This window comes from Anarrhichthys ocellatus, unplaced genomic scaffold (genome assembly GCF_004355925.1).
Source record: "Anarrhichthys ocellatus isolate YVR2014 unplaced genomic scaffold, GSC_Weel_1.0 scaffold21, whole genome shotgun sequence".
Lineage (NCBI taxonomy): Eukaryota > Metazoa > Chordata > Actinopteri > Perciformes > Anarhichadidae > Anarrhichthys > Anarrhichthys ocellatus.
In genome coordinates, this window is record NW_022280051.1 from 5,168,414 (window position 1) to 5,195,352 (window position 26,939).

General features: G+C 41.7%; 1 protein-coding gene across 5 annotated transcripts in view; it reads right to left on the reverse strand.

Annotated features, from left to right (window-relative positions):
• Positions 1 to 16,464: 16,464 nt before the first annotated feature.
• sfmbt2 (Scm like with four mbt domains 2) overlaps positions 16,465 to 26,939 on the reverse strand; it is a 42,534-nt gene continuing 32,059 nt past the window's right edge. For 3 of the 5 annotated variants that reach the window (XM_031858927.1, XM_031858925.1, XM_031858926.1), the window contains 10 exons: positions 26,457 to 26,583; positions 26,035 to 26,290; positions 24,847 to 24,914; positions 22,002 to 22,141; positions 21,541 to 21,650; positions 19,679 to 19,854; positions 19,347 to 19,519; positions 18,048 to 18,311; positions 17,768 to 17,893; positions 16,465 to 17,339 (listed from right to left, as the gene is read on the reverse strand). In XM_031858927.1, the coding sequence (XP_031714787.1) occupies positions 17,199 to 17,339; positions 17,768 to 17,893; positions 18,048 to 18,311; positions 19,347 to 19,519; positions 19,679 to 19,854; positions 21,541 to 21,650; positions 22,002 to 22,141; positions 24,847 to 24,914; positions 26,035 to 26,290; positions 26,457 to 26,583 (1,581 nt within the window). In that variant the 3' untranslated portion in view covers positions 16,465 to 17,198. The remainder of the gene's footprint in view (positions 17,340 to 17,767; positions 17,894 to 18,047; positions 18,312 to 19,346; positions 19,520 to 19,678; positions 19,855 to 21,540; positions 21,651 to 22,001; positions 22,142 to 24,846; positions 24,915 to 26,034; positions 26,291 to 26,456; positions 26,584 to 26,939) is intronic. The other 2 variants (XM_031858929.1, XM_031858928.1) reach the window with 1 other exon arrangement.

Sequence of the window (26,939 nt, forward strand, 5' to 3'; positions counted from 1 at the left end):
CTGTCTTTTACTTCAAAGAACAGTCTTTTACTGTCTTTTACTCTTCATTTACTGTCTTGTACTGTACTGAACTGTCATGTAATGTCCTCCACTGTCTTATACTTTACTATGATGTCCTGTACTGTCATTTCCTGTCTTCTACTGGACTTTACTAACCTGTACTGTCCTTTTTTTTGTATTTCACTGTCCTCTGCTGTCTTTTTCTGTCCTCTATTGTCCTCTAATGAACTGATGTACTAGTATTTATTGTCCTCCACTGCTCTCTAATGTCTTATACTCTACTATTGCAGCATCCCCCTGGTCTGTCCTCTCCTGTCCTATTCTGTACTCCACCAGTGGACACAGCAGTGTTTCATGGGAGTTCTGTTTCTCTGTGCGAAACAGAACAGAAGTTCCTTTAAGAGCCAAATATTATTCTTGGCTCGGCGCCCGTCGTGTACTAGATGTTTTGAAACTGCTTTGAATTTCAACCTCAACTATGAGCTGAAAGAAATCTTCTTTTGGGATTTAAATTATTTTGAATGTGTATCATAGATAATTTCTTTTTGCTGGTGGTTTCAGCCATATGCCGGATTATTGGAGTAACCCTGTGAATAATGTTGGCAGCGAATGTGTTGCAGCTGCACAATATGAAGAAGTGCTGGAGAAAAATCTATGCGCTGGCAGCGTTTCATTTCCCTGGAACTGTGTGCAGCTACTGCAAAATAGTCAATGCAGGAAAGGAACGACTTCCCAGAAACCCTATTAGTAATGTTCTGTGCCACATTTTCCACGAAACCGGTTGGTTTTCTCCTCCTTCTATCTTGTTATTTATTAATAGTGATGTTTTCCAAAAATATCTGCAGGTGTTTTCTTTAGTTTGCAGAGATCGGCGGCTCCCTTTTTCTTCTCTCTTCTGCAATGTGAAGCAATCCATCAGGTTTCCTGCCAACAGCAACCTGCTGCATGCAGCGCATGAGGCAGCTCAAGGCTCCACAACGCCGGTGTCAACCTTTAAACCTTTATTCTGTTTAGCATGTTCAGTGTGCCATCAGTTAACCATACAGAACGCCAACCAGCCTGCAAAACAGATTTAATGTTGGAAAATATCCAAAACCTCAGAACCTTAATCTTTTTAGTGTTACATCTTCCACTGAGTACATTGACAATTAGATGAATAATTCACTCCCACACGCTGTTTCTCCCCTTTACCAAGACTCACTCCTGATTTAATTAAACTTCAAACATCATTTTGCACATTTATTTAAACTTTGATGATGTTTTAACAGATTGGTTCTGTGTTTTCTTTTTAACAAAGCTGGTCTGTGCAGCAGAGTTTCTTAAAGCAGGACCTGTTGAGGGGTCATTAAGGCCCAGTCTACAGGTATACAATCATTTTAAAATGAAACTCTGTCCACACTAGAACGCAGAAACGACTCCAAACGCTAGCCGGGCCTGTAGGTGGCGTTAAAAAAATCGACATCAACCGTAACTCAATCACCAGAGAAGAAGAGTCTGAGCGTGCTTAGTGAGCTTATTTTCCTTTTGGCGGTTAGCAACTAATAAAGCATTAGCTAATTATGTCTTTATTTGTACAAATGTTACATCTGGTGCTATGGTTGAAAACAAAAGTCGACTCATACGAGGTGGAGCTGCTGCTCAGAGTCACTTTACAATACAAGGCGATGATTTATTAATCGCTTGTTATACGAAATATTCAGACGATCTCGTGACTTTTCAGGAACAGAATTCTGCCAATGAAGACTCTGAGAAGGTGGGGAAAGAGTTTCCGAAGCATGTCTTTGTTTAGTTTAACATATATCTGTCTGCGTGTAGACGGGGCCTTCGTTTGAATAATACAATCAGATATTTCAACGTAAACAGTCAAACTCTGTCTTTGCAGGCGGAGGTACTTCGTCTGCAGGTCTGAGGGTTGATATCACTTCCTCTGTGACGTCGGTGGTGTTTCAAACCTACTGAACGATACGTTTGTGAGCAGAACCGCAGGAGGCCTTCTGGTGGGTTTCCCCGTGCGTTGCACCAAATGAATCCTCCCGCTGAATATGAGCAGCAAGAACATCAGTCCTGTGGAGAATATGAATTCAGACGAGATCTTATTCTCGCACAATTAGACCGATGACGAGAGTCTGCATCTATTATTAAAACCCATATTTTAATATCTACAATGCCGGTTAGTTTATTTATTTATTTTGAAATCAGTTTTTGAGTTATGAGACGGATTAATAAGAGACAAAGAAGAGTGCATGTAATTGTAAAGTGTTATTCTTTTGTACAGAGCATCGATACAGGACTGAGGGACGGAGGCTCGGCTCTTTGTTTTTTTTGCACACGTTGCCATGGAAACCAGCCCAGCAGCCAACCAGCTGCTGCCCCCCCCCCCCCCACACACACACACACACACACACACACACACACACACACACACTCCTCCTCCATCTTTTTACACACACGACCCCCTCCCGTCTTCTCTGCACATTCATATTGCATACCAGCACATGGATTACTATAAACCCACCACTCAGTGTTTTTACAGTCTCACACACACACACACACACACACCTTCGAGCTGATAACCACACACACACACCTTCGAGCTGCTAACCACACACACACACACACACACACACACACACACACACACACACACCCTTGCATGCACAGAGGTGATGCATTACTAAACTGTGACACGGCTGTGCAGCAGTTGACGATACGGAGCGGAGATACAACAGGAAATGAGTCGGCTTATTTGAGAGCAGAAAGATAACAGCAACATTTAAATACGACAAAGTGTAGAACATGTAATTTACCCGCCAGGAGCAGGTTGAGTTTTTAATTTGAATCTTGTCAGGTGACAAAAAAACAGGCCAGTTCATGAGCAGAGAAACACACATTAAGTGGAAAATATACTGTGTGCGTATACACACACACGTACACACAAATAGAGTGTGATGATTGTCTTCTGTTAAACATCTGGACGTCTTCGCCGAGTGGAAACCGGAGAAATAAGAAATAATGAAGTGTTTGAGATACATAAATAACTCGTATTGAAGTACACAGGTCCTCTACTCAAGTAAAACACAAACTACATAAGTATTATCACAAAGCAACAAAAGTAAAAGTACTCATCATGCACAATACATCATAAATACAGTATATTTTATATGATCTGGATTGTCAATAGTGTCAGTAGATACAGTATTTTTATGTGAAAAACTAAAGTAAATGTAACTTTTCTGCTTTCATTTGATATATTATTTCATATTTTAAGGTAAGAAAGTATTGCAATCATCACATTCATAGATACTAGTATTTACGTAAGGTGTATATATTGTAGTACCTCTGATTATATGTGTACTCTTCAAGCTTTAGAGTCCAATAGTAGAGGCTCATAATATAAAGTTCTGTCAGTCTAAACAATTAGGCGATTGTCAGATTCATCAGCTCTTTTATTGGAGAACAATGGCCGACATCTTGTAGTTCCAGCTTTCTGATGATTTGCATCTTTTTTTATCTAATTCTGGTTTGAATATTTTCGGGGTTTTGGACTGTTGGTCAGATCAAACAAGTAATGTGAGTAAATGTGAGTTTCCATCCACATGTTTTGATGCACATTTTCAATTTGTGCTTAGTCAAATAAAAGACTTTCAGTTTAGTTCAGTCAGAAAGTTAACTTCGACGACGCTGACGCTCCGATATCTAATATTGAACGAAAGTTTAGGATCAGCCAGAAGCGTCTCGCAGTAGTTTGTTATTCGTGCAACGTGTCGTCTGTGACTCCAGAGAGGGTTTTAGATTTCCCTGACGCAGTGAAGAAGAGGAGTCTCATCGACCTTCCAGAGACGAACCCCCCGACCATCAACACGGGCCGGGTCTCACATTACTGACAGCCCTGCCCCTAAGGCCTAAGCACACACACACACGCGCACACACACACACACACACACACACACACACACACAGTGATAGGACGACATGAGATTATTGTTGGTGATAATCCACTCACTGACCAGGGGACGATCGGGTCAAACTCCAAAGGTGAACGTTAACTATAAGCATTTATTCTGCACAGCTTGAAGTACTGCACTTCGCTCACGTATGGATGGGAATATACTGCACAAATACTTTTTACTCCTCTACAATTTATGTGCCTGCTGTAGTTTTTTTGCTTACTTTGCAGATTTATATTTTCACAGTCGGATAAACTCATAAAATATATCTGTTGTTGATTCTAAAGAAACAGCTTATAGCTTCATGACTCAATGGATTTAAAACATTATCCAAATAGTGTTTTAGACGGTTTTTTCAACCTGCAGAGGAACATGCGATCCTTTAATTAGACTCATCAATCAGTCGAATTAAATTGACAGATCTGTAAAACTGAGTTTCTCCGCAAAGAGTCCAACAAAAGCATCGCTTTAAATCTTGTGTTTCACCAGAGATGTGCTCAGAAGTTTCTTTGAAATAAGTTATTCAGCATGAAAAAGCGTGAAAATGACTTATCGACTGAAGAAGTCTTAGTGGACGAAGAACAAAACGACCGATTATTCGACTAAGAGACGGCAGACCGATCGTCAACTCATCATAAAGCATTAAAGTCCTCAAACCCGTTTAAAGGAGTCAAATTAAAAACCTTAAATTCCAAATTTTGTGTTTTCTCTTGTGATGTACCTGCGAATATGACAGGATCGTCGTGATATAATCAGCTCATTGTCTCTGATTGTAATTCTAAATGTTCTTATTAATGCATTCACACATACGCACCAGGTCACTCTCTCACAATCTTCTGTTCTTTTACCGAAGTCCATTATCAATTTTCCATTTTGGTGTTGTTAATTACGGGTCGTCAGATTCAGATGAGGCTGATAACAACATCTGGGATCAATTTAGTCTGATTAAAACTGTGGTACAGGTCGGTCAACGTCTCCTGATATGACGGATACGAGACGCTTTGATTGATGACACACCGCATGAGCCACACAGATCAATATGACACCGGAGGGCGAAGGAAAAAATGTAACCTGGAGTCAGTTCCTGTTAGAAATGTCAATGCAATTTCACCCAAATGTGCAGATCCAGTGTCAGTGTTTTTAGGGCTCGAGGGGAGATTTGATGTACCTTAAAAACCCCAATAATTCCTCCACCTGCACCGATGCAACAAATACAGACAATTTTGCGTTTTCCTATATCCTTTAGAGAGAGCTGATTAGCTGTTGAGCTGATTAGCTGTTGAGCTGAAGCTCCAGCACATTTACAATCCTCACACTTGAGCGTGGAGGAAGTTGAAGGCGTGCTCGCCGAGCAAAGGGACGAGTCCTTAAGGAGACGGCGAGCCAGCTCGGGTTATTACAATCCATATTTTTAAAGAACATCTTTGAGGGTTTCTGTGGCGTTCAGTGTCTCGTGTTCTAAATCAGCATTTAATACATTTTTCTACTGTTTTCTACCTCTCTCATTTAAAACACAACTGTTCTCTCAGGAAGCTGTCAAGTCCTCATGTGGATCTAAGAATATCTTTACACGAGGGGAGGAAATTGAATCTGTTTTCTATTACAAATCATATCAAACGCTGAAGCTCCAGCTCTATCTAGTCTCCAGCTGCTCCATGTTGAGAAGCTCTGGTGCAAATCCAGTTAATTTAGCACAAGTATCAAACTCTGCATGCTCACTGAAACCCAATTACTGGTTTTCTATTGTTTTTTTTTTGCATGAATATATTAAATATTACAGTCGTTCCATTGTTCCATTTCGTGTATTTTTACCTTCACTTTGCTTCTGCGTGAAGAAGCTGAGATGGAGGTGCAAAAACATTGAAATTGCAAAGTGAAAAAAAAACTTGTGTGGGTCTTTTTTTAGCATTTCCTGTGTCAGATCATTCAGTGTGAATTTTCCACGTAGGCAGACTGCTCGGCCAACTCCTAATTATACATTTCCTTTTCTTTAAAAAATTGCCTCCCCCCCCCCCCCCCCCTGCCGCCCACCCGCAGCAGCACTCGAAACACACTTCTTTCTTCCCACACCGGTCCTGTTGTGTCCCAGTCCTCTGCTGTCTCTGCTCAAAGCCGCAATTTATTTCCAGTTTTTATCATTTCATCAATTCCCCCAATGATAACATCAATGAATGCATTACCTTTTGAAAGAGAGATGAAGGGAGCAGAATAGAGATGAATTTATTCTCTCTCTCTCTCTCTCTCTCTCTCTCTCTCCACATATCAGATGTATGGCCCGCTCGGTCGATCCAGCCGTATGGAAATGGAGCTGAAGCAGATGGGAGGGAGTCCCACAGGCCGTCCAGAAGACTAATGAATAATGAACAATAGAGAGGAAAGTGCTCCGTCGTATAAACAGAGGTGTGATGTTCCAGATAGGCCACTGTTCAGCCTGCCGCTAAACATTAATCAATAGTGAATCACGTCTCTTCCCCTCTGAATCAGACGGAGCGGTGGCATCAATTTGCCTCCACTCAGACGTCTATTAGCTTATCAAAAGCTCAGGCAGCGCATCGTTTATGAGACATGCCTTGCTGGATGCCAGATTGCGATCTGTTGATGCAGGGGGATACATGCATCTCTCTGTGCAATTCATTAGAAATAAAGACGGATTATTCCCAGAGGGTCGGGAGTGTGGAGAAGTTTGGACTGCAGGGGTGAAAATCAGTCAGTCTAAAAAACGCTGCTGTTGGTGATGCACTTTGGGAGCGTTACTTTGGACCCTTTTTAGAAATAAAAGTGTTTGTTTTTATCTTCCTGTGGATACAGGCCAAATGTGGAGGATCACATGGGGAAGATTTCCATTGCAGCTACTGAATTATGCAGCTTGCTCTTAGTCTGCTGTGAAACGGACAGTTTTACTGCTTGTTCCTCAGTGGAAAGACGACGAGGGGGTTCGTATCTGAGCTGCCTCTTTGAACTCCAACACACATATATACGTGTTACAAACGTGTAGATGCTGCTTTTAATTACATGTTGTGTGTAGAGAGACGGTGAAGTCCAACACGTAACTGTATATGGACATCACACACCATTCATCTTTACTGACTTACACCAGAAAGTTTAAACACACAAGAGCACAAAATAATAACTAGCATCTGTCTTGGGCTCGGTTAAGGTATCACGAGTCAATATCGTGATTATTTTACATATTTAGCTTCCGAACATTTGATGGCTTTAAGTTTTGAAAATCACTGCACCTGTCCATCAAAGGGACATATTCTAGATATGCTGGGCATCATTTTGCATATGCAGTTAAGCTTAAATCCTTTCTTATTTTGTTATATACATGTATGTATGTGTGTGTGTATATATATATAAATATATATATATATATATATATATATATACTGTTCCCAAAGGTGAATACTTAGGACTGTGTATTATCATCATACAGGGGTTATGATGATAAGCTCATTCCTGCAGAAATAAAACTTACATCATTGCATATTTCCATTAGTTATATTGAAGAGTATGTGACAAGATTACACAAGTAATGGAACAACCCCCCTACAGCACAGCTCTTCTTCCTCTGGTAGTACTTTCTACAATAAATACTACTCTCATCCAACTTTCACACCTCAACTAAGTGTGAAACCTTTTTTTTTTGTGTGCAATATTTGTGCTTTTTTTTTGTTCTTTCTCAGGTTTTTTAATGCGCAAATAAAAAAATGCACATAAAAGCAGACGGGGGGGGAAGTAGCTACTCACTAAACAACTTCTTCTTCTGTTGTTGCTCATCTTTTTATTTATTATATATGGATTATCAAAGCCGCCCTGGGCATGTGTCAACTTAAAGCCCACAGCCACTAAGGGCCCCTAAACAAGCACATTACAAATTATTTATATTTTATGTATGCATTCAAGTTTTATTATCCCTTATTTGCACAGTTGTTCTATATTTGTACTCGCTGCCAGAAGCAGTTCTGTTTCCATGACTATTGTTTCTGCAGCACATGTTTGTGACGCTGACTCTCCAGGTTTCATTTGAAGTATCGAAACATGTTCTAAACATTCTTGAGAGAAATTAAGCGACACTTCTTGATGTGGAAACCCGGCCGTTCCTTTACAAATGACAGGTACAACACTATGTCATCAACATAGAGACGTGTGTCCTGAACATTCGTACATGAGCGACTTCTCCTCAGCCAGTGGAACCTGTCTCTGCTCACCCTTCTAACCCACAGCTGACTGACACAAGTTCACACATCGACTTGTGCTGAAAGGCATCGAGTCGTAGTGTAGACGACAGAAAAGAACATTGTGCAACACCTTGCAAAAAAAAACTTGAGAGGCTGCGAGCCCCGAAACACTGATGAAATCTCTCTCTCTCTCTCTCTCCCTCTCTGTCGAGCCTTTAAACGCTGTGTGTGTGTGTGTGTGTGTGTGTGTGTGTGGGTGTGTGTGTGGGTGTGTGGGTGTGTTACTGTGACCTAGATTTCAAGCCTGCAGTGCAATGCAAGTGATTGGTTGGTTTGTGAGTGTGTGTGAAAGAGACAGAGAGCTCAGTCTATGGTTAACCATACACCTCGCCTTCCCCCACATCCACTCATACCTGCACACACGCACACACACACACTCTGAAATTACCTTCATCCAGCTGTGTCGTGTCTCACAAATGTAGTGTTTTTAGTGTAAGTTGTTGTCGATTGATACCAATTTCATTGTGTTTTCACGTTTCACACCCTGTTATTTCTATTGTCATCATTGATCCGATCTTTAACATCCTGAGCGGACTGATGAGGTGATGTCATGATGATTGTGTATTTTAGTTTTGCTGATTGATAAAATAATGTTTTCATTAGATCATGTTCCTGTGAAAACGACATGGACCTTCGCTTCTCTGTGAATTAGTTCCCAGTGTGTGTGTAACGATATTAAAAAGTTCATGTCGCAATTATTGGAAGCTAGAATAATTGTGATTGACTCGATGTGTGACTCATCACAGGTGAACAAAATCAAACAACTCACTTCTTTACCACGTCAGTGATGTAGACCGCTTATTCCCGATACGAGATAAAATCCCGATACCTCGTGTGTGTGTGTATCGTTTTTAGATTTTTACATGGTTGTTGAACACATTTCAGTGGATTTAATGTTGCGTTTGAGCAGATAAGAGGTGAACATATCGTGATATTTAAATGTTAGACTCTTCAGGGATAACCGTGGCATGTTTCATTCTGGTTGTTGTGTACAGTCCTCAGCAATAAAGGAGATGAATGTTTTGCGTTTGCTCCTGCGTTGTATTAGATTGTATGGAGGCGTGTTGTTCCGCTTGGCTCAGCCGTCGGCCTCTTGATTATTGCATAAAGGACAGAATACGAGGAAGAGTGAGTTGTAATCAGGTGTCTGGCATCTGATCAACATGTTTCACCATGCGTGTATCTTTTTCTCAATTTTTTTAAATATAAACACATGGAGCCCGACAGTTCACTCCTGACAAAACAGCAGCCAAGAAAACAATCGCAGCTCAGGGTTCACCCACTCGCCCACTCAGGAGTCCTCTCGACCTTTTTCAGAGGCAGAAAGCTTCATCTATCCGGTAGAACGACGGCTCTTCAGTCATCCGGACATGAGCGACTTTTACGCTAACGTCTCCTACAGCTCGATTCAGACGTGAAAGCACATTATTTGGCAGCCGATGAGAGACAGAGAGAGAGAGCTGCTTATTTGCCGTTGTGCTGTGTGTAAACGTTATGGTGGATATTCATCTATTCATCCACACAGCTGGCGTGAATGAAAATGACATAACTGACGGTTACATTATAACTGGGGTTGTGTGAGGCGTGTGTTTCCCCTGATTGAACTCCTGCACAGCGTGAATATGTAACCCAACAAGTTAAGAAAGCAATGTTTAGGTCAAGCTTGGTGTTTCCTTACAGATACAAAGAACTACACCAGTCTGTTCCACACAGTGAAGCATAACATGTATTAAGCAGATCCATACTCTGTGTCAGGATTCAAAAAGTCTGATGGTTACATCCCTCAAACATTACACCAACATGTTGAATTACTGTCAGATTAACATCAAAGGTCTGAAAGGGGTTTTAAAGACCTTTAAAGACGCTCCACAACAAGCGAAGTAAGCAAACTCTTTGAGCTGAAAACGCCCCATAAAACCAACAGAAAGTGTAATCCTGGCCTTAAGGAACGCATGTTCTCTTGCTCTGGAGCTTCTGGGCATGTCACACAGACTCCAACACTCGACATCGAGTTTACATTGTTTTGTCAGCTGCTGTATTGATCGGATTATTGACTTTCAGAGCTCTCCATTTGACAGAAAAGTCAAATACACTACATTTTGCATTAGTGCATGTTGGCAGTAGGGCTGTCCTCGACCAAAGAAGTTTGCAGTCGACTAACACTCGTGATACTGTCGATTAATCGAGAAGTTTAACGTTTTGAAGAAGTGACGTAGTATAACATGTGAGAGAGAGGTGAGGTGAGTCAAACAAACACCGGACCTGTGACCAGGAGATGAGAGTTCAAGACCCAAAGTGTTGCTTTATTTTTTTAATTGACGTTAATGACGTTTGTTTTAGTTTATGAACTTATCTCAAGCACAATCGTGATGTTTATCCTACACCTAACTCAGTGGGTGTTCTTCCGTCACCGTAGTTTTGTTGCCTAAACATAACGTGGCATAAAGTGACACGTGAATACGCCTAAAATGCATATTAAAGACATGAATATGTCAGACATGTCGTGCTATTTATACCTCTTCCCATGAGATTGGCTCAGTTTACTGGAGATGTGCTTATTAGTTTCTTAAACATAAGTCATTCAGCATGAAAAATAAAATTTGACTGAAGAAATATTAGACGACTAAATCTAAAACGACCCATGAGTGGACTAATTGACTTAGCTTTAGTTAGCAGCTTCACATTCAGAATAAATAAAATAGTTAAACAAATGAATTTTCAATAAATATGTTGACAACAAAAAGACAAAAACTTTGTGAAACACTGTGTTTTACAGGCACATTCAGTCAAAAAATGTTCCTTTAAAGTATTAAAAACATCAGACATGAGTCATATAGTCTAATGGAATAATATAATAATAAACTCGGATGTAATTTTTGACAAAAGGACAACATGAATCTACAAACTGACATGTACACTTTCTGTATCGTTCTCCTTTCCAACCACCAGACCTCCCTCGCTCTCCCTCCCCCTCACTCGTCCTCCGGTGCCCTCCTCCTCTCCTCTCCTCCTTCAACCTCCGCCTCCCACCCTTCCTCTTTCTTTCCTCTTGGACTCACCCACAGCAGAGACCTTGAAGCTCCTCGCTGAGCCGCTCCGGGATAACGAGCCGACGGCCGCTCTGCTGCACCGAACCGCTGAACGAATCCGTGCAGTGAAGGAGTTTTACTACCAGTGGGTTTAAAGCAGACTGGGAGATATTATCGATTAATACCAAAGAAAAAGTACTTTGAAAGCATAAAATAACTGTATTTAAAGATTGTACTGATTTCCTACATTATCCAGAGTCCCTCTGCTAGCCCACAGACAGACAGTTTGTTCCACTCTGCTGTGGGTTCAGTCTGTAGGAGGAAGGAGAAATATTTTTCCAGTTAACTGTGTCATACATTCCACAACATGTCCTCCGACTGCTTTGCATTCTGGTCATTGCATTCTTGGTCTCTGCTGAACGGCCTTGACATTTGGCTTCATGATTTAGTGGTTTCTCTATTTTAGATTCAATAGAATTTCACAATAGATCTCCATTAGGAATCAGTAACTCTGATAAATGTGCAGGAACACAACGCTGTCCGTTTTACGTCTTATACACTTCATATCATTGTTCTTGCTTTCTTTCCAATGTTGTATTTTCTCTTTCCATTTCAGTTGAATTATTTTGCTCAATTTATCGTACTTTTATTTTGCACTGGTGTCAATATTGCTTCTTATACACTTTATATTTATTACTATATTGTTTATATACGTTTACATTTTGACTGCGTGTGTTTTTCTTCTTCTTCTTCTTCTTCTTCTTCTTCAATCTCTTCAGGATTAATGAAGTTCTATATTATCTTATCTTACTAAAAGGTTAAAGAATAAACAGACTACATGCAACACTTTACTCTTTGTGATAAATCTACTTACTCGCTTTTCTACTGGAGCTTTCGTCCACATTTTACGCGTTCCTCGGTCGTCATTGTCGCCAAATATTACCTTTGACCAGAGCCGGAGGTTATGAACTCCCCTCGTATATACGACCATGTGTTCATCAAGAAACTGAACTTCCATACTGAGGTCATGTGTCAGCTGAGCAAACTTCATCCGCTGATAAAGACCATGAGATGTGGGTGAAAGCTAGTGAGCGTGTAGTGTTTGTGTAGAAGGTTTTGTAATTCTGTTCGTGTTTCACCGTGAAGAGAATAGACAAAGTCTCACTTGCATTACCTCTAACTTATCATTATGAAGTAGATGATGATTGTAAAATATAATGAATACGATATAATAAAACCAGCATTTAGATTGGTTCCCTAAGCCTCGCTTTTACTCTGTCTACGATCTATTTACGCTACAATGGTAGTGCGTCAACCTGGAACCAGGAAGAGGATAGCGCTTTTGTTTTTCCCGGTTGCTATCGGTAGCTATCCCCAGTTACCGAAGTTTTTCCGTTACTATCCCCGGAAGAGTAGCCGGTGGAAAATCACAGTGTGTCTGGTATTTGTTGGGCTCTGAGGAAAATGGAAAGCGATCCAGTTGTCTTTGTGCAACGATTCATATATTGTCTTGCGAAAAGTTATTGCTCATTTTTTTGTGTGTTTTTCTACGGAAGTCCAGCAACACGTGTCAGTTTCAGCTCGTTACATGCATGCAGTCTTTTCAAGATGAAATTACGTCTTCACAGGAAATAACTTGGTCAGGTTTAGGCAACAAAACTACTTAGTTACGTGTTTGAAAAGATCGTGGTTTGGGTTAAAATAGCTAAGTGGCGTTACTTAAGTACGGAAGTCACGTGACAAAAAATCAACGTAGTCCCATACCTCTTGCCCAGCTTGACTTTGCTGCAGTTTTTACACTTCCTGGTTAATGATTATGTGGATTACATACGATTTGCTTTCATGGAATATCCACGATTTACAGTGCATTTGTTTTTCTATCAACGGTAATACCATTTGGAAACACTAGTGGGGGAAAAGTTTCCACTTTAGATGTGTTACAAGCTGCTGTTTCCAAGATGCAGAGTGAACTATTATGCTCATTACTGTATTAATATGTTCATATGATGCCAAAGACTAAACACTTTGTGTTTCTGGAAGCCAAACTTTCTCGTCATTTTGGACTTTCTTGTTGTTTATCTGCCGACATACGCTGAATGTTAAAATATGTCGGCTGCACGGTGCTCTGTGTCAAAGTGTTGTGCTGCACAGAATTGCTGATGTCAAGTTGTCTGAAATGGCAAATATCAGCCGAGCTGCATTTCAGCGACGGACCGTTCCTTCTGACAAAGACAAAGACGAGCTTTTGATCGATCAGTCAGACGACATGACACCTGAGTCAGTGTTGTCTGAAACCCACAGCAAGCTGAATATGAAACATAAAGAGCCCGTCTGCTGTGGTTCAGGGCTTCTCTTTTAATACCACAAACATCTGTTTACTCCTCTGCTGTCGGGACTTATTCTGAATCCACAAACAACACGGCAGAAATCATGCAAAGCGGACGTTTGATGATGAGGTTGCCAAGCAACAGTATAAGGTAGCAGCTTTTTCAGAGTGACTCAATACAAAGTGTTAGAGTTCGTGTGTGTGTGTGTTTGTGTGTGTGTGTGTGAGAGAGAGAGAGAGAGAGAGAAAGCTATTAACTGAATTCAGCTGCACCAGTACAGAGAGCTGGTGAGGCACGACACATCTCACTGCCGAATACACTCTGAATGTGAATCACCGCCTTTATGAATTTCCGTCGGCTAATGTCACACAGCAAACGGTGTAAGTGAATCAACAAAGAGGGCCACGTGCCGCACGCATGACTTAACGCGGCATTACCGCCAATTATGTAGCGACACGAAACAGCCGTCGCGGCCGCGTCGAAGGGGTGATTTCTTCTATTTTGCCACCAGAAGCCGTTCTGCAAACACAACAGCGTCCTAATGGCGCCGTCGTCTCGTCGGTAGAGTTTTCATGTTGCCGCTGACGGGTTTTCTTTTTCCATTTCACTTTGTTTGATGAACCGGAGCCTGTCACGTCCACTGCCATCATTTCATTTTCTTTTTGCAATTTTGCTCTGAGAGCGCTCCTAAAAAGATGAGCATGTTGTTGTGTGAGGGAGATGTTAGAAATACTCAAACCTGTTATTTTATGGAAGGGGAAAGAATAAAAATACATGCATACAAAATGATCATAATTTCATTTGAAATAGAGGATTGTTTTACGTCCATCCAACCTCAAAGCAGTATGGATTTACTTAAACTGCTTGGAGATCAAACCTCAATGCACTTTGATGCCAACTGAAGTGTGTCTTTATCAAAAGCAGGCATCAGATTTCTAGTAAGATTCATCATCTGTTTATATTCAGGCTGAGAGGTTCGGCTTCTTTGATATAAATCAACTAGTTACTCATTTTAATCAAATATTTTGGCAGTTTTAGACTATTTTGTTTTGGCAAAAGTCTGCTTTTGAGACGAAATCCAACATTTGAGAACTTTATATTCTTTGTTAAATGGAAAAACGTTTTTACATTTCTTAGAATAAAGATAAGAAAGAAAAAGATTCAGATTTTGTATCACCTTAATTAAATAACAAATAGTTGCATAAAACAATAACAATAGGAACCTCAAACCAAAGAGTGATTCTTAACCTGAAAATAGTAGTTTAAGAAATAATCAAAAAGACTTGAAAGCTCTGGAAAGAAAAGCTAGTAAGTAGACCTTGAGTCGGGATTATTTGGTTGAAAAATAGTTTAGTAAAAAACGATTTTACTGTTAGCACACTGGTGTGGTGGAATAATCTGCAATCTCCTCATTCCTGTAACTGCTTTTCTTTTATCGTTCCGTTCTGTTTGTTCTCCGTCTTGTTTCGTTATTCTGTTTATTTAACAGGGTGTCGCTGTAAAAGCACATCTGCTCAGCCAACCAACCCTGTTTAAATACAAGCGTAAATAAACATGACTAACCCTAAATATACTCGTAAGTGTCTTTTGAGTGAAGGATTTCTGAGAGCTCGCGTCGATACTCTTTGAATGAAAAGACATTTCTAATTTCAAGGGGAGGAGATAAATTGCAGCTTTTGTTCACACACCTCAAATCTCCTGTTTCTGCTCTCGGTGGCTTTTTGCTTCGTCTCATTTCATGTGTAATTGCTCCGTCTGGTTTTTGTGGAATACATTAGTGTCTATCAAGGCTGCCTGTTTATTCTGGTGCCGCAGAATAAGTTAAGAAAAGTACATTAAGTACATAACACCAATTATTTGTTTATTTACGTCTCAAAACCATAATTGTTTTATGAGTAAGGGTTTTGTTCCACCTGCATATTAGTCAGTAGCTATGTTACAGCCCTGTGAGATGAACTCAAGTACCCGTTCATTGACACCATGTTTTCATTTCAATTGATTTTAAACTGTCATATTGTCATAATATTTGTCATATTGATATTGTCATACAATTAAACTTTCAATGTTTACGTAAGTGGGCAATTTTACTTCTACTGCCACAATATCATCGATTACATTTTAACTAACTACTGCAACCATTTATCCATTACTTTTAACAACTGCAGAATTACTTCCTGGTTGAGAATCAGTTTTAGCCTACAGCACCACTCTTATTACCTAAACAACCATTTATTACAATAGTCTCTAAAAGCAGTTTTATGTCTTATACATATTTTCTTAAAGTTACCGTGAGGAACTTTCATGTTGTGTTGATTTTGGCGGCCCCTGTGGACAAAAGCGGTAGTGTTTCCAAGAACCAGAGTCCCTTTAGAAAACCTCTGGTTGAGCTGCAGCAGGGTCCGTTGGTCTGACTCGCTCAGTCCTGGTTCCGGTACCACACAGTAACTTTTAAGTCCAATGCAATGCTACATACTGTAATGACAATACTCACACTCCATCAGTTAATGATTCAGTTGTAACGTCTAAATGAGTTGGTGTTTGACTGCAGGAGTGAGGTTCCTCTTCATCTGTGACTTTGTGCATCACAGTTAGTTTGTTCTGTTAACCACAGACAGTTCTGACTTCCCATAATCTCAATTAAGAGGGCATCTGTTAACCCTTCATCCTCCTCGTCACAACTGCGGCTTCACAAATGCAGAAACGGGTTTCTAAAGTTAGTCGCGCGGTTATTTGCTTGAAATGGTTCAAAGTAATTACTCTTAATAAGCCAATAAAATGTCCTAAACTATTACTAGCTCAGCAGAAATGTTATCTTAAATATAATCTGAGGGACTTTTGCTTTAGTGATCCTGTAAAACACATTGTGCGTTCGCAATCGATGTCCTAGTAACAATTGTGAAAGAAAATTCGTACCAAACAGTTAAAAAACCAATAGAAATTTATTTTCTCACTTATCAAAAATATCTGCAACACGTTTGCATAGATGGACACAAAATAGCTTCGATGATTGTATCGATGAGAAGTGAGCGACACAACACAAAGTACTTCAGAGGACGTCTTCTTCCTCCATCAACACAAAATGTGTAAATCTCAATAAATGCACATCCTGTTTATCTTTTCGGGGATTGTTTCAGCAGACAAAAACAGTTATTGTTGACATTATTGTATAACTGATCAATTATATTCTGAATCCAAAGAGATTACTCCTCATAAACAATAAATATTTCAAATATATTACTTCTTGGTTTGTTAAATACTTTCAAATATATTTTTCCAGAACCAATAATGTCACACAAAAAGGGAAAAACTCTTTATGGTCAATAATTAAATGCTATAATGCTCCTCTATCACAAATTAAATGGAAATGAAAAGTAAGAAACACAAAAGTCGGCTTTCCTCGTGATAACTCCTTCACGGGTCGACTCCAATGTGTTTCTGTTCTGCCGGAGTGCTGCATCACATTATCCCAGAAATGAATCCTTCAACATCTCGTAAAGGAAACCGTCTCCTCAGTTTGTGCTTTTTTCAACCTCAACCGCTCCAGAAAAATATCCCTTCTTCTTGCACGTAAAAAAGAACTCCACATTGCCCGAAAGAAAACTCTCCACCAGGAGGCAGCTAATCCAGCGGGACCCCCGCGGTTCTTCGTCTGGTTCAGTTGGCGTACTGTCTGTAAAAGGCCACCTTGACGCGCTCTATCTGGTGACACAGCTTGATGGCGGGCCCGAGCTTCAGGTCCATGCACTCCTGTACGGTGGGCAGCGTGAGCAGCAGCAGGGCCTGACCGTCGATGTCCTGCACAGGAAGAGACGCACACAAACGTTTCAACGCAGAACGGTTCCACTCTGGCACTTAAACTGGCCGACAGGCGTGCGTTTCACTCTTTACCACGTCGTTCTTTACCACCGATTGTTTCTAGAGAAAGATGGTTTTTGTAGTTCATGCTGCAAAAAGATGCTATTTATACAGTGAATAGAAAACTAGATCCTCTCGCTCTTTAGTGCAGCCGAGCAAATCATAAAAAAATAATCAACCAAGTTTAATTTATCTTCAAACAAACCTAAAATAATGAACCATGTTGTCAGGCTCATTGGACGTCATGAGCCGAATAAATATCTAATCAAACACTCCTCCTGATATCTGGTGCTGTAATAAAATACAAATATTGGTTGAGCGTGCGTGTGTGTGTGTGTGTGTGTGTGTGTGTGTGTGTGTGTGTGTACCTGCTCCTGGAAGATGTTGGCGAGGGACGCACAGTCAGTAGAGTTTATAAACTGAACGACTTCGTCTACGCTCCACTCCAGAGGATTACTGTCCAAAACCAGCTGACCCTCCTCCTCCTCCTCCACCTGACACACACACACACACACACACACACACACACACACACACACACAAAACACACTCAACTGTCAATTACAGAATCACAAACACATTTATTTGTTCATCGCTCAACTAATTCAGTCTAAATCTGGACGGGAACCTCCGTCAGTCTGTCTGCACCTGCATGTCTTGTCCTTTGGGCGGCTGGTACTTGTTGTTCTGGTTGTGAGCCGACAGCGAGCGGGTCGACCTCCTGCGGCTCTCGGCGGCCTCCTGGCTGCCCGCCGCGTTGCCGGCGCCGAAGGTCCTGCGCAGCGTCGCGGCCCGGCGAGGCCGGCTGCTGGTCACCTCCACCGAGGAGGCGTCGGTGTGGTCCTCGCGGGGCTCCGAGCTGGTGCCTTCGCTGCCCGACTGCAATGCCATCTCTTCGTCCTCCTCACTGTCCTGAGGGAGGAAGAATGGCTCAGAGACGAGACCTCAGAACGCCGCTCACACTGCTGCTCTAGAAATCACTTAAAACCAATCGTAAGGTTTTTAAAACTCTTTGTTTCATGTACTTCAGTTGTTCTGAGCTTCTAAAATATCATCAATCCTGCAGACATCATTTTCACGCTGATTTGTATTCACTTCATCAACCGATTTAAATGGATCTTCATTTTTAGATACACTTTACATGTAAACTAGATGATACCAGTCATCAAAGTGTTTCTGTTGTTCATCATAACTCTTGTTATTCAAAATCGATGAAAGCTGAACCTCAATACATTTGATATGGATTCATTAAAATCATTTCAAACTCGTTTTGAATTCAATAAAAGTCCATAAAACCAAAACATGACTTTGTTCCAGCTTCTTATTTGGGAGGCTTTTACTCATTTTTATAACGTTTGGGTTTTGGACTGTTGGTCGAACAAAATAATTAGGCGACAATTAAATCCAATAAAATGCCCATCTCAGTTTCCAACAGCTCCAGATGGTGTCTTTAAATGTTTGAGTCTTGTTTTGTCGAATCAACAACCCACAACCTCAAGTTATTAAGTTTGAATGATACGAAGGAGAGAAAAAAGTGAACATTTGAGAAGCGGATACAAACTAATCTTTAGCAATTCTGCTTGAAAATGTACTCAAATTATTAATCCATTATCAAAAGAGCTGCCGATGGATCCAACAATGAATTGATAAAATGCCCGACTCGGCTCAATCACGTCATTTAATTACGCTGGTGACCAACACCAGCTGCAAACCGGTCTGACCAGTAAACACTCCAAATGTTAGTCGTAAAAAACATATAAAAACACCCACGAAACAATAACTCATCACAGAGTTAGGAACATTTTTTACTTTGTACGACATAAAACCAAAACCGAGGGCCTGGTGTAAAATAAAATAAAAGCTCCTCTTCTTGCCGTCACATGTCGGGGCGTTTATAGTTAAACCCTGGACTATGACTGTCAGGGAGGAAGAGGCGTGTTCTCTAACCTGCGGTGAGCCGGCGGGCGTGTAGTCGACGGCGGACGAGCGTCTCTTCTTCTGCACAAAGATGGCTTTCCTCTTCTTCCTGCGGCGCGTCGGCTTGGCCAGGTCTCCCTCCGCCGCCTCCTCCTCTCCTGCCATCGGCTTGGACAGCTTCCTCTTCTTCCCATAGTAATAAGCTGCGGACGCACACAGCAGATGTTGACAAAGATAAACTCCCCCCAAACAAATTCATAGCTACTCATCAGAGGCAATCACACACTCGTGCGGCGTCACAATTTGGGGTCTCCTCCATAGCTGTTGCGCAGGAAGTGATGCGTCTAATTACGGGGACTCACTGTATTTGGTTTTGGTCTGAACGGAGCAGTTCTCCGGGCACTTGTCGGTGACGAGGACGGGGCTGAAGAGGTTCGAGCAGCACTGCAGCTTCACGCACACCTTGCGGCAGAAGTCTGGGATCTGGTCTGCGAGGCGGACTATCCGGATGGTGGAGCGATAGGTTTTCCCTTTATATCTGGGGGGAGGAGGAGGAAGAAGAAGAAGAGACAGTCAGTCGGTGATTAGACTTTTATTCATGAGAACAATGCGTAATGAAACTGTAATCCATCAAAGCACTCCACGATGATTGCCCGCGCGGTTATGATGTGAAAGTGGGCCGTTTCAGTGAATTCGGCTCGTCCGGTTGATGAGGATTAATCAGCAGAGCGACGCGGGGTCGATTCCGTAATCTGCCGTCTTAATGGCGAAGGTTATGGAGGATGAGCTGACCTGTTGGCAGCGCTCGAGGACAAATCTGACCTGCAATCGGATGCGACTTAAATCTGAGATTATATCTACAGACTACAGACTCTCTGCTCTTTGTTTGTTTTTAGGTTTCATTAGTAAAGTAAGAGATTGAATAAAGCAAAACAAGCTTCCTTTAATCCGTTGAAAACAATAAACTGAAGACATTTCATCATTAAAGAGGAATATTTCATGATAGATTAAAGGTCACCAAATATTTCAAATAGCTTTTTCTCTTGTGAGTACATACAGATTTAGACAGATTCCTGGTTTAATATATATATATATATAATGTTATTATTACAACCAGCATTAAAGGATAGGTTCACAAGTCTTTCCTGAAGCAATAGTCATGTGCTGGACTCGTTCCTCCTGCTCACACTTTCTAAAGCGCTTCAGCTCTATGTGATGCGGGACGAAATCCACAGCTGTTATCTGAAGCTAGTACGAGACTTTAGTCAAATAAAGTACCTAAAGGAGGGATAGTAACGCTGGATGTTCACCACTTGATCTGACGAACTCAGACTTCTAATTAGCTTCGGATAAACATTGTAATGTATTTTAAGTCGGCCCAAGAACTCATTTTCCTCCTGTGATAACCGACCCGCCGTGTGACCAGAGCTGCTAACTGGTCCCCTCTTTGGTGAAATGTCCCAGAGAAATTAAAAGTAACTCCTTTTTGTTGAGTTGTCAAAACAGGCGTGCACGACTGTGATCACTGTGCTCCGCTGCCCCGACGCAGGTGACTCACCAGACCCTGTGACCGGCCGGCGCTTTCTCGTTTCAGCCAGATATAAAAAAATAAAAATAAAAAAAAAGAAGGGCTCTGTCGAAAACACAGACAGAGCACGCCGCCTGGAGCTGTGGAATAATTTGGCTCTGTGCAGTGGAGGAAAAATGCAGACCTCACAGAAACCACTGCGGTAACAAAAAGATGCATTCAAAATTCAAGAGAGGAGAGCAGAACGGACACCAGGATGTGCTCATAAGAACATGGAATCCTACGAATTCATCTAGAAAATGACCCAATCACACGGGGGTGGATCTGATCCATTATTATGGTTATTGTTATTAATAATGGCCAGGTCGTCATTGTAAATGAGAACATTATTAGTAGTTATTATTAGTAGTCGTACTATTTCCATCATACTACTCTCATTATATGAATCATTTATGTCGTATTCATTGAATGTGTTGTAGCTCTGTTGTGTTATAAACATGACCTTGATCACACTTCTGTCCACCCAGAGGGATCTCTCCTCTGTCGCTCTCCCTCAGGGTTTCTTCGGGGAGTTTTTCTTGTGCGGATGTCGTACGTTGTACAGATTGTAAAGCCCTCTGAGGCAGATTTATACAAAATATATTGAATTGAATTATCCTATTTCGCTGAACGTTCTCTCAGTTTTTTTTTCCTCACTTGGCTTTGAGGGTCTCCTCCTGGCAGTCCCAGCTCTGATCCTCCAGCTCCTGCAGCTCCTTCAGGACTCGTCCAGGCTTGTAGGCGGCGTTGATCAGCATGCTCAGCAGCTGCAGGCAGCGAGCGCAGATTTAAGAAAAACACAACTAGTCCTGGTTCAACAATTCTAAAATAACACACAAACATGATGGGAGGACAAACGCAGATCACAGTCGTCTACAAATCACGGACTCGCACACACACACACACACACACACACAAAGTCTCTGGAGAAATTAGGAGGCTGTTTCTGCTGAGTGGTGTGTACGTGTAAACACACTTGACTGACAGCTCCTCACGTCAACATGAAGGCACTGCTGGGAAACTGCAGGTGGCTAACAAGACAGCGCTGTCTCCCCCCCCGTCTCCCCCATTCTCAATCTCTGGCGCCCCCCCACCCCCTGCTTCTGACATCAGCCCACCTCTTTGAGGACCAGCGTGCATTTCCCGGGCCCGACAGACTGCGGCAGCTCCGCGATGCGTCCCTTGTTGAGGTAGGGTCCTGAGAAACAGCGGTGGTTGACAAAGATCTTGGAGCAGCAGTATCTGCCATTGGCTGAGCCTGAGATAGAGGAACATAAACTGGAGCGTTAACCAACGTGGAACTCAATATCAGGCACGTAAACTTGGCTTACGTCAAAAAAAATCCCTTTACCTACATATCACATACAACAAATAAAAGCACAATGCAAACTTTTCTAAGGAATTAATCATCACTACTTTGAATCCTCTAAGTTAGAGCTTAATTAAACTCTTGATCGTAATCTTTGATTGAAGACGTTGACGCGAATTGAAGCAATTCTGTAGATTAGGTATAAACTTGTGTGTTCGTGTAAGAAGCTGGTCTTTGTGCCGGCGTTGTTCTTTTAAAGCTATTTTGCTGCATACGAAGCTGCCTGTTTGGTTGTTGGTATGTTATGTGCTTGTATATCAGACGTATGAGACTCTTAATGCAGAGTCCGAGAGCACGTCCTGTTCATCACAACCCCCCCGGAGGTAAATGAGGGTCGACAGGACAAATCTGCACTCCGCCCTTCCTGCAGCCCTCGACCACCGCCGGCACCTGGAACCGCACCGCCAGGGAGAATAGTAATTAGGTGAGGGGATGAATATTCATGAGCGAGTGGGTGGTTTTTAAAACAGGGAAACTTGGAAAAAGAGGGCAAGGGTCTCGTGGAAACAACAGAGCCCACCGCTCTCTTTGTGTTCAGACATGCATGTTGTTTACATGCACAACAGCATCTCTGTTTAGTCAACAAACGCATCGAGAAAGAGAAGAAATGCTCCTTTGCTTGGTCTCCTTTAGCATTTTCTACCTGGACCTTGTTTTCTAAACTTTGGCTTTTTGTTTTCTTTTATCTTCTAATTTTCGACACATTTATGTGTACTTTACGTTTACAGGTAAAAATGTCAACATGTACATTTATTTCTTACTTCCAAATAAATGGTTTAACCTGAAAGCTTATTTAAATCCTGCGGGATGTAGTCGTAAAACAGAAAACTGGACAAAACTCCAAAAATAAGACAGATAAGGAGAGACTTTCACACACGTTAACACAGGCTCTTTGTTTTGGTCTGTGGGTGTTTTTCTCTGGTTCCCGCTGATAAAAGGCCGAACGCAGTCATAACAGTTTGAGTGCAGCTACAATGTTTCTGCCCTCTAATGCATTAAACGAGGATTTCCTTTTTCAGCACAATTCAATGAGGAAATAAATCTTCATTTGTGTTTATTTTTGCAGTATATTGTTTTGTGAGAGAAAGAAAAGAAAACCTTCGCTGGAGAGGAAATGAGGCTCAATAGGACAAAGTTCAAACTGTAGCCACAAGCTGCATCTTGTTGCAGCTGGTCTTTGTGTTCAGGAGTAAAGGTTACTTTCTCTGGCTTCAGACCACTTTTACAAATGTCAGAATGCGTTGCTGTTAATTGAGTCATTTGTCTTATTTCTGCACTTTTTTACTGTGTAAAGCACGTTGTGAATCCCAGTGTACAAACTACCCACCGTTTCCCAAACAAACTGACCTGACCTGACTTTAATAACATTATTTTGTCACCAGTGTGGCTTCTCCTCCGCTGAGAGAACGTACTACGATGTCACGATCACTTCCATTGACTACTTGTAGACGACAGTTTAACTTTGGCTGGTGTCCAAAAGGCACACTCAAACCTGTTTCCTTTCTTTCAACCTTCCTTTCCTTCCCTCCCCTTTCCTTTCCTTTCCTTTCCTTTCCATGAGAGTCTTAACGCTGAAAAGTTTGCGTGAAAAAGTCACAATGTAATTCTTATAATTATAATATTTCTCGTACACTTCCACACTTGACACGTTCTCCCTTCATTCCCTTTCTTATCCTTTACTTCCCTCTTCTTTCATTTTCTCTCCCTTCCTTTTGTTTCCTTTCCTCCCCTTTCTTTCTCTCCCTCTCCTTTCCTTCTGTCTGTCTCCCTTCCTCTCCTCTCCTCTCCTCTCCATGTCAGTCTCAGCACTGAAAAGTCACAATGGCAGTCTTACTGAAAGTTTGGATTGAATGCCGTCAGGTTCGTTTAAAAACGTTTAACAGCCGAGGGTAAAATACAGAGAGGGAGAAAATACTCGTCTCTTTTTAGGAACACTAATAATCTTCACTTAATTATTATTGTCTTCAGTGCACAAAGAAAGAAAATTGGTTTCAGGAAACACTGAATAACTGAAGACGATGTTTCTACCTTTCATGCCTCTTGCATTGAGGTGTATTGATCCTATTGACAGTAGTATTGACACTTGAAACATGACTTCATGTATTCATCAACCAAATCTGAATAATATCCAGATTCATGCCAGCTGCGTGTATGAAAACATGAATATCCAGTGTTTTATTTATGACGTGAGCAAATAGGAATTAAATGTCGGTCCCGACTAATAAATGTTGAAATTGATGAGGATTCTCTGTCTTCAACGGCAAAACACATTTAAAATCTTTCGATGGTGCAGCTTGTGAGAGAACAAAAAGAAATGATTCTTTCTTGATACAAACTCGGCTCACTTTTGCCAAATTATACATTTTCTATCGCACCTGAATGAAGACCGAAAGCCATGATTTCAACAGATAAATGCAGCGAACAATGTTTACAGTCTCACGAAGAAACCAACTGAATACTGAGGCTGAAGAAGTGGAGTTTTACGAGCGTAGGAGTATCTGAAGAGCGGGGGTTTCCCCCTCAACTCTCATCACAGCAGCTCATTAACATTAATTACCGGAGATAAATCACGTGTAAACGCGGCGGTTGATTACCTGGATCCATGGCGACGGGCAGGCAGAGGTTGACGGGAGTCGCCTCCACCGGCTGGAGCGGAGCCAACCTGCGGGAGAAGCCACCAATCAATACAGTCGAACCAATCAATAGGAAACGATCCGACTGATCCAATCAGACGGGAAACAACAGAGCAATCAAACGATCAGTCTCAGCAACAGCTACGACAGTTTCTGTCAGGTTTGGAAGCAGGTGGGTTGGAAAGCAGCGGGGGGGGGGGGGTAGTATTGATGAAAGATTCCCCTGAAGGTGAGAAATGGAATTAATGGTGAGATGAGAGAGCTGACAAAGTGCTGCTGAAGACCTCATATTTCTCCCGCTCGCTCTCCTCGTACTCCCCGGGCTGCGTTTGCCAGCCGACGGTGTAACATGTCATTTGTCAACAAAATCAATCAGCGCTCCGGGAAAGTAATTTCTGCTCTAAAGAAGAAAAAATAGATCCGCTGTTTCAATTAATGTCTTTGGAGTGACGGAGAGGGAGAGACGCCTCGAGGGTTTTTCTGAAGGAACCTGTACTTTTATTTTGGCTCACAGGTAGAAAAAGATGGAAAAACAAAAGGCTGTGAAGGAAATCATTTTTCCGCCACACTGAAGGGAAGCAGACGACGGCCGCGGTTTGATGGATGCATGCGGATAATGTTTCAATTCAACTGTCGTTTAACACTTGAAAACACATCGAGCAGCAGTTTGAATCAATGTCGAATGTACGTACAAGAAAAACAACACGGTAAAGCTTCATATTAAGGTCCTTGTAATAAGCAAATAAGTAGTAAGGCCCTTTTAAGATGCTTATTATGTGTTAATAAGACTATATTTGTTAATTATAGGCATCATAGTTGTTAGAATATGAGACATTTATAACCATTTATCATGGATATATGGACATGATCTCAATAGTTTTTACGTAATCGACTCATCGTACGATACATGGACATGACCTCGATATGACCAGTTGTGTTTACATGTCTGTTTGTTTACTTAAGAACGTCACCAACATTTAGGCCACCATGATGACAGAACAGACAGCAGACGTTTTCCCTTCCATCATAATTCTGGGACATTGCGCAGACATTTCAGTCAACAGAGCTCAAGACAATACATCGTCCAATAAGAGAAGTCGTAGTTAACCCCCACATGATAAGTTCTGATGGACAAATGTCTTTTCTTACTGTTTCTCTGGCTGGACCACCGCTATCTGCTTCTGCTTCTGGCCTGCAGAAAAGGAGAGTCTGCATTCAGCTGCCACTCCCAAAGTAAAATATGTGTGCATTTTGTGAGTGTGTGTGTGTGTGTGTGTGCGCGTGAACATACAGACAGGTTTGAGCGGAGGGGTCAAAGGGTAAGCGTTGGTCTCACACCAGCCGACAGGGAAGATGTCCATGGACTCCACGTCCACGATGCACTCTGACAGGGGCTTCACCACACCTGTAGACCGGCAGACAGCCAAGAGGGAGAGAGGGGGGAGGGGTGAGGGAGCTGTCACACGCAAACACACACACCGTCTTATTGAGGCACAGCAGGAGTCCTCCGACACTTAATCCTCCGACACTTAATCCTCCCCACACACACACACACACACACACGTCTGTACCTTCCAGTCGGAGCCACAGCATGCGTCCTCTGACCTGTGTGATCTGAGCCACACACACCTCTGCTGGCCGGTGAGGGTTCACCGCCTCCAACCACATGTCCTTGGCAAAGTCCCTGTTCTGCCATGTCTGAACACACACACACACACACACACACACACACACACACACACACACACACACAGAAGGAGGAGACAGGGCTACAGTTTATTTTACATTTAGGAAAATGATCTAATCTTAGATAACCTAAACCTGGACTGAGACTTTAAGATATGCTCTTGTAAATGATGTTGTATACTATTGTACAGTATGTGTGTGTGTGTGTGTGTGTGTGCAGGACCTTTTAATTCTGCAACATATTAGTCAAACAATCTCCAAACATTTTAGAAAATTCTTAATCTAAACGCCAACTCTAATTATCAGGCCGAGCCAAATTAAATCAGGACTTCCTGTTTAAAAATGGCGTCCGATCGGTCCAGACTTAC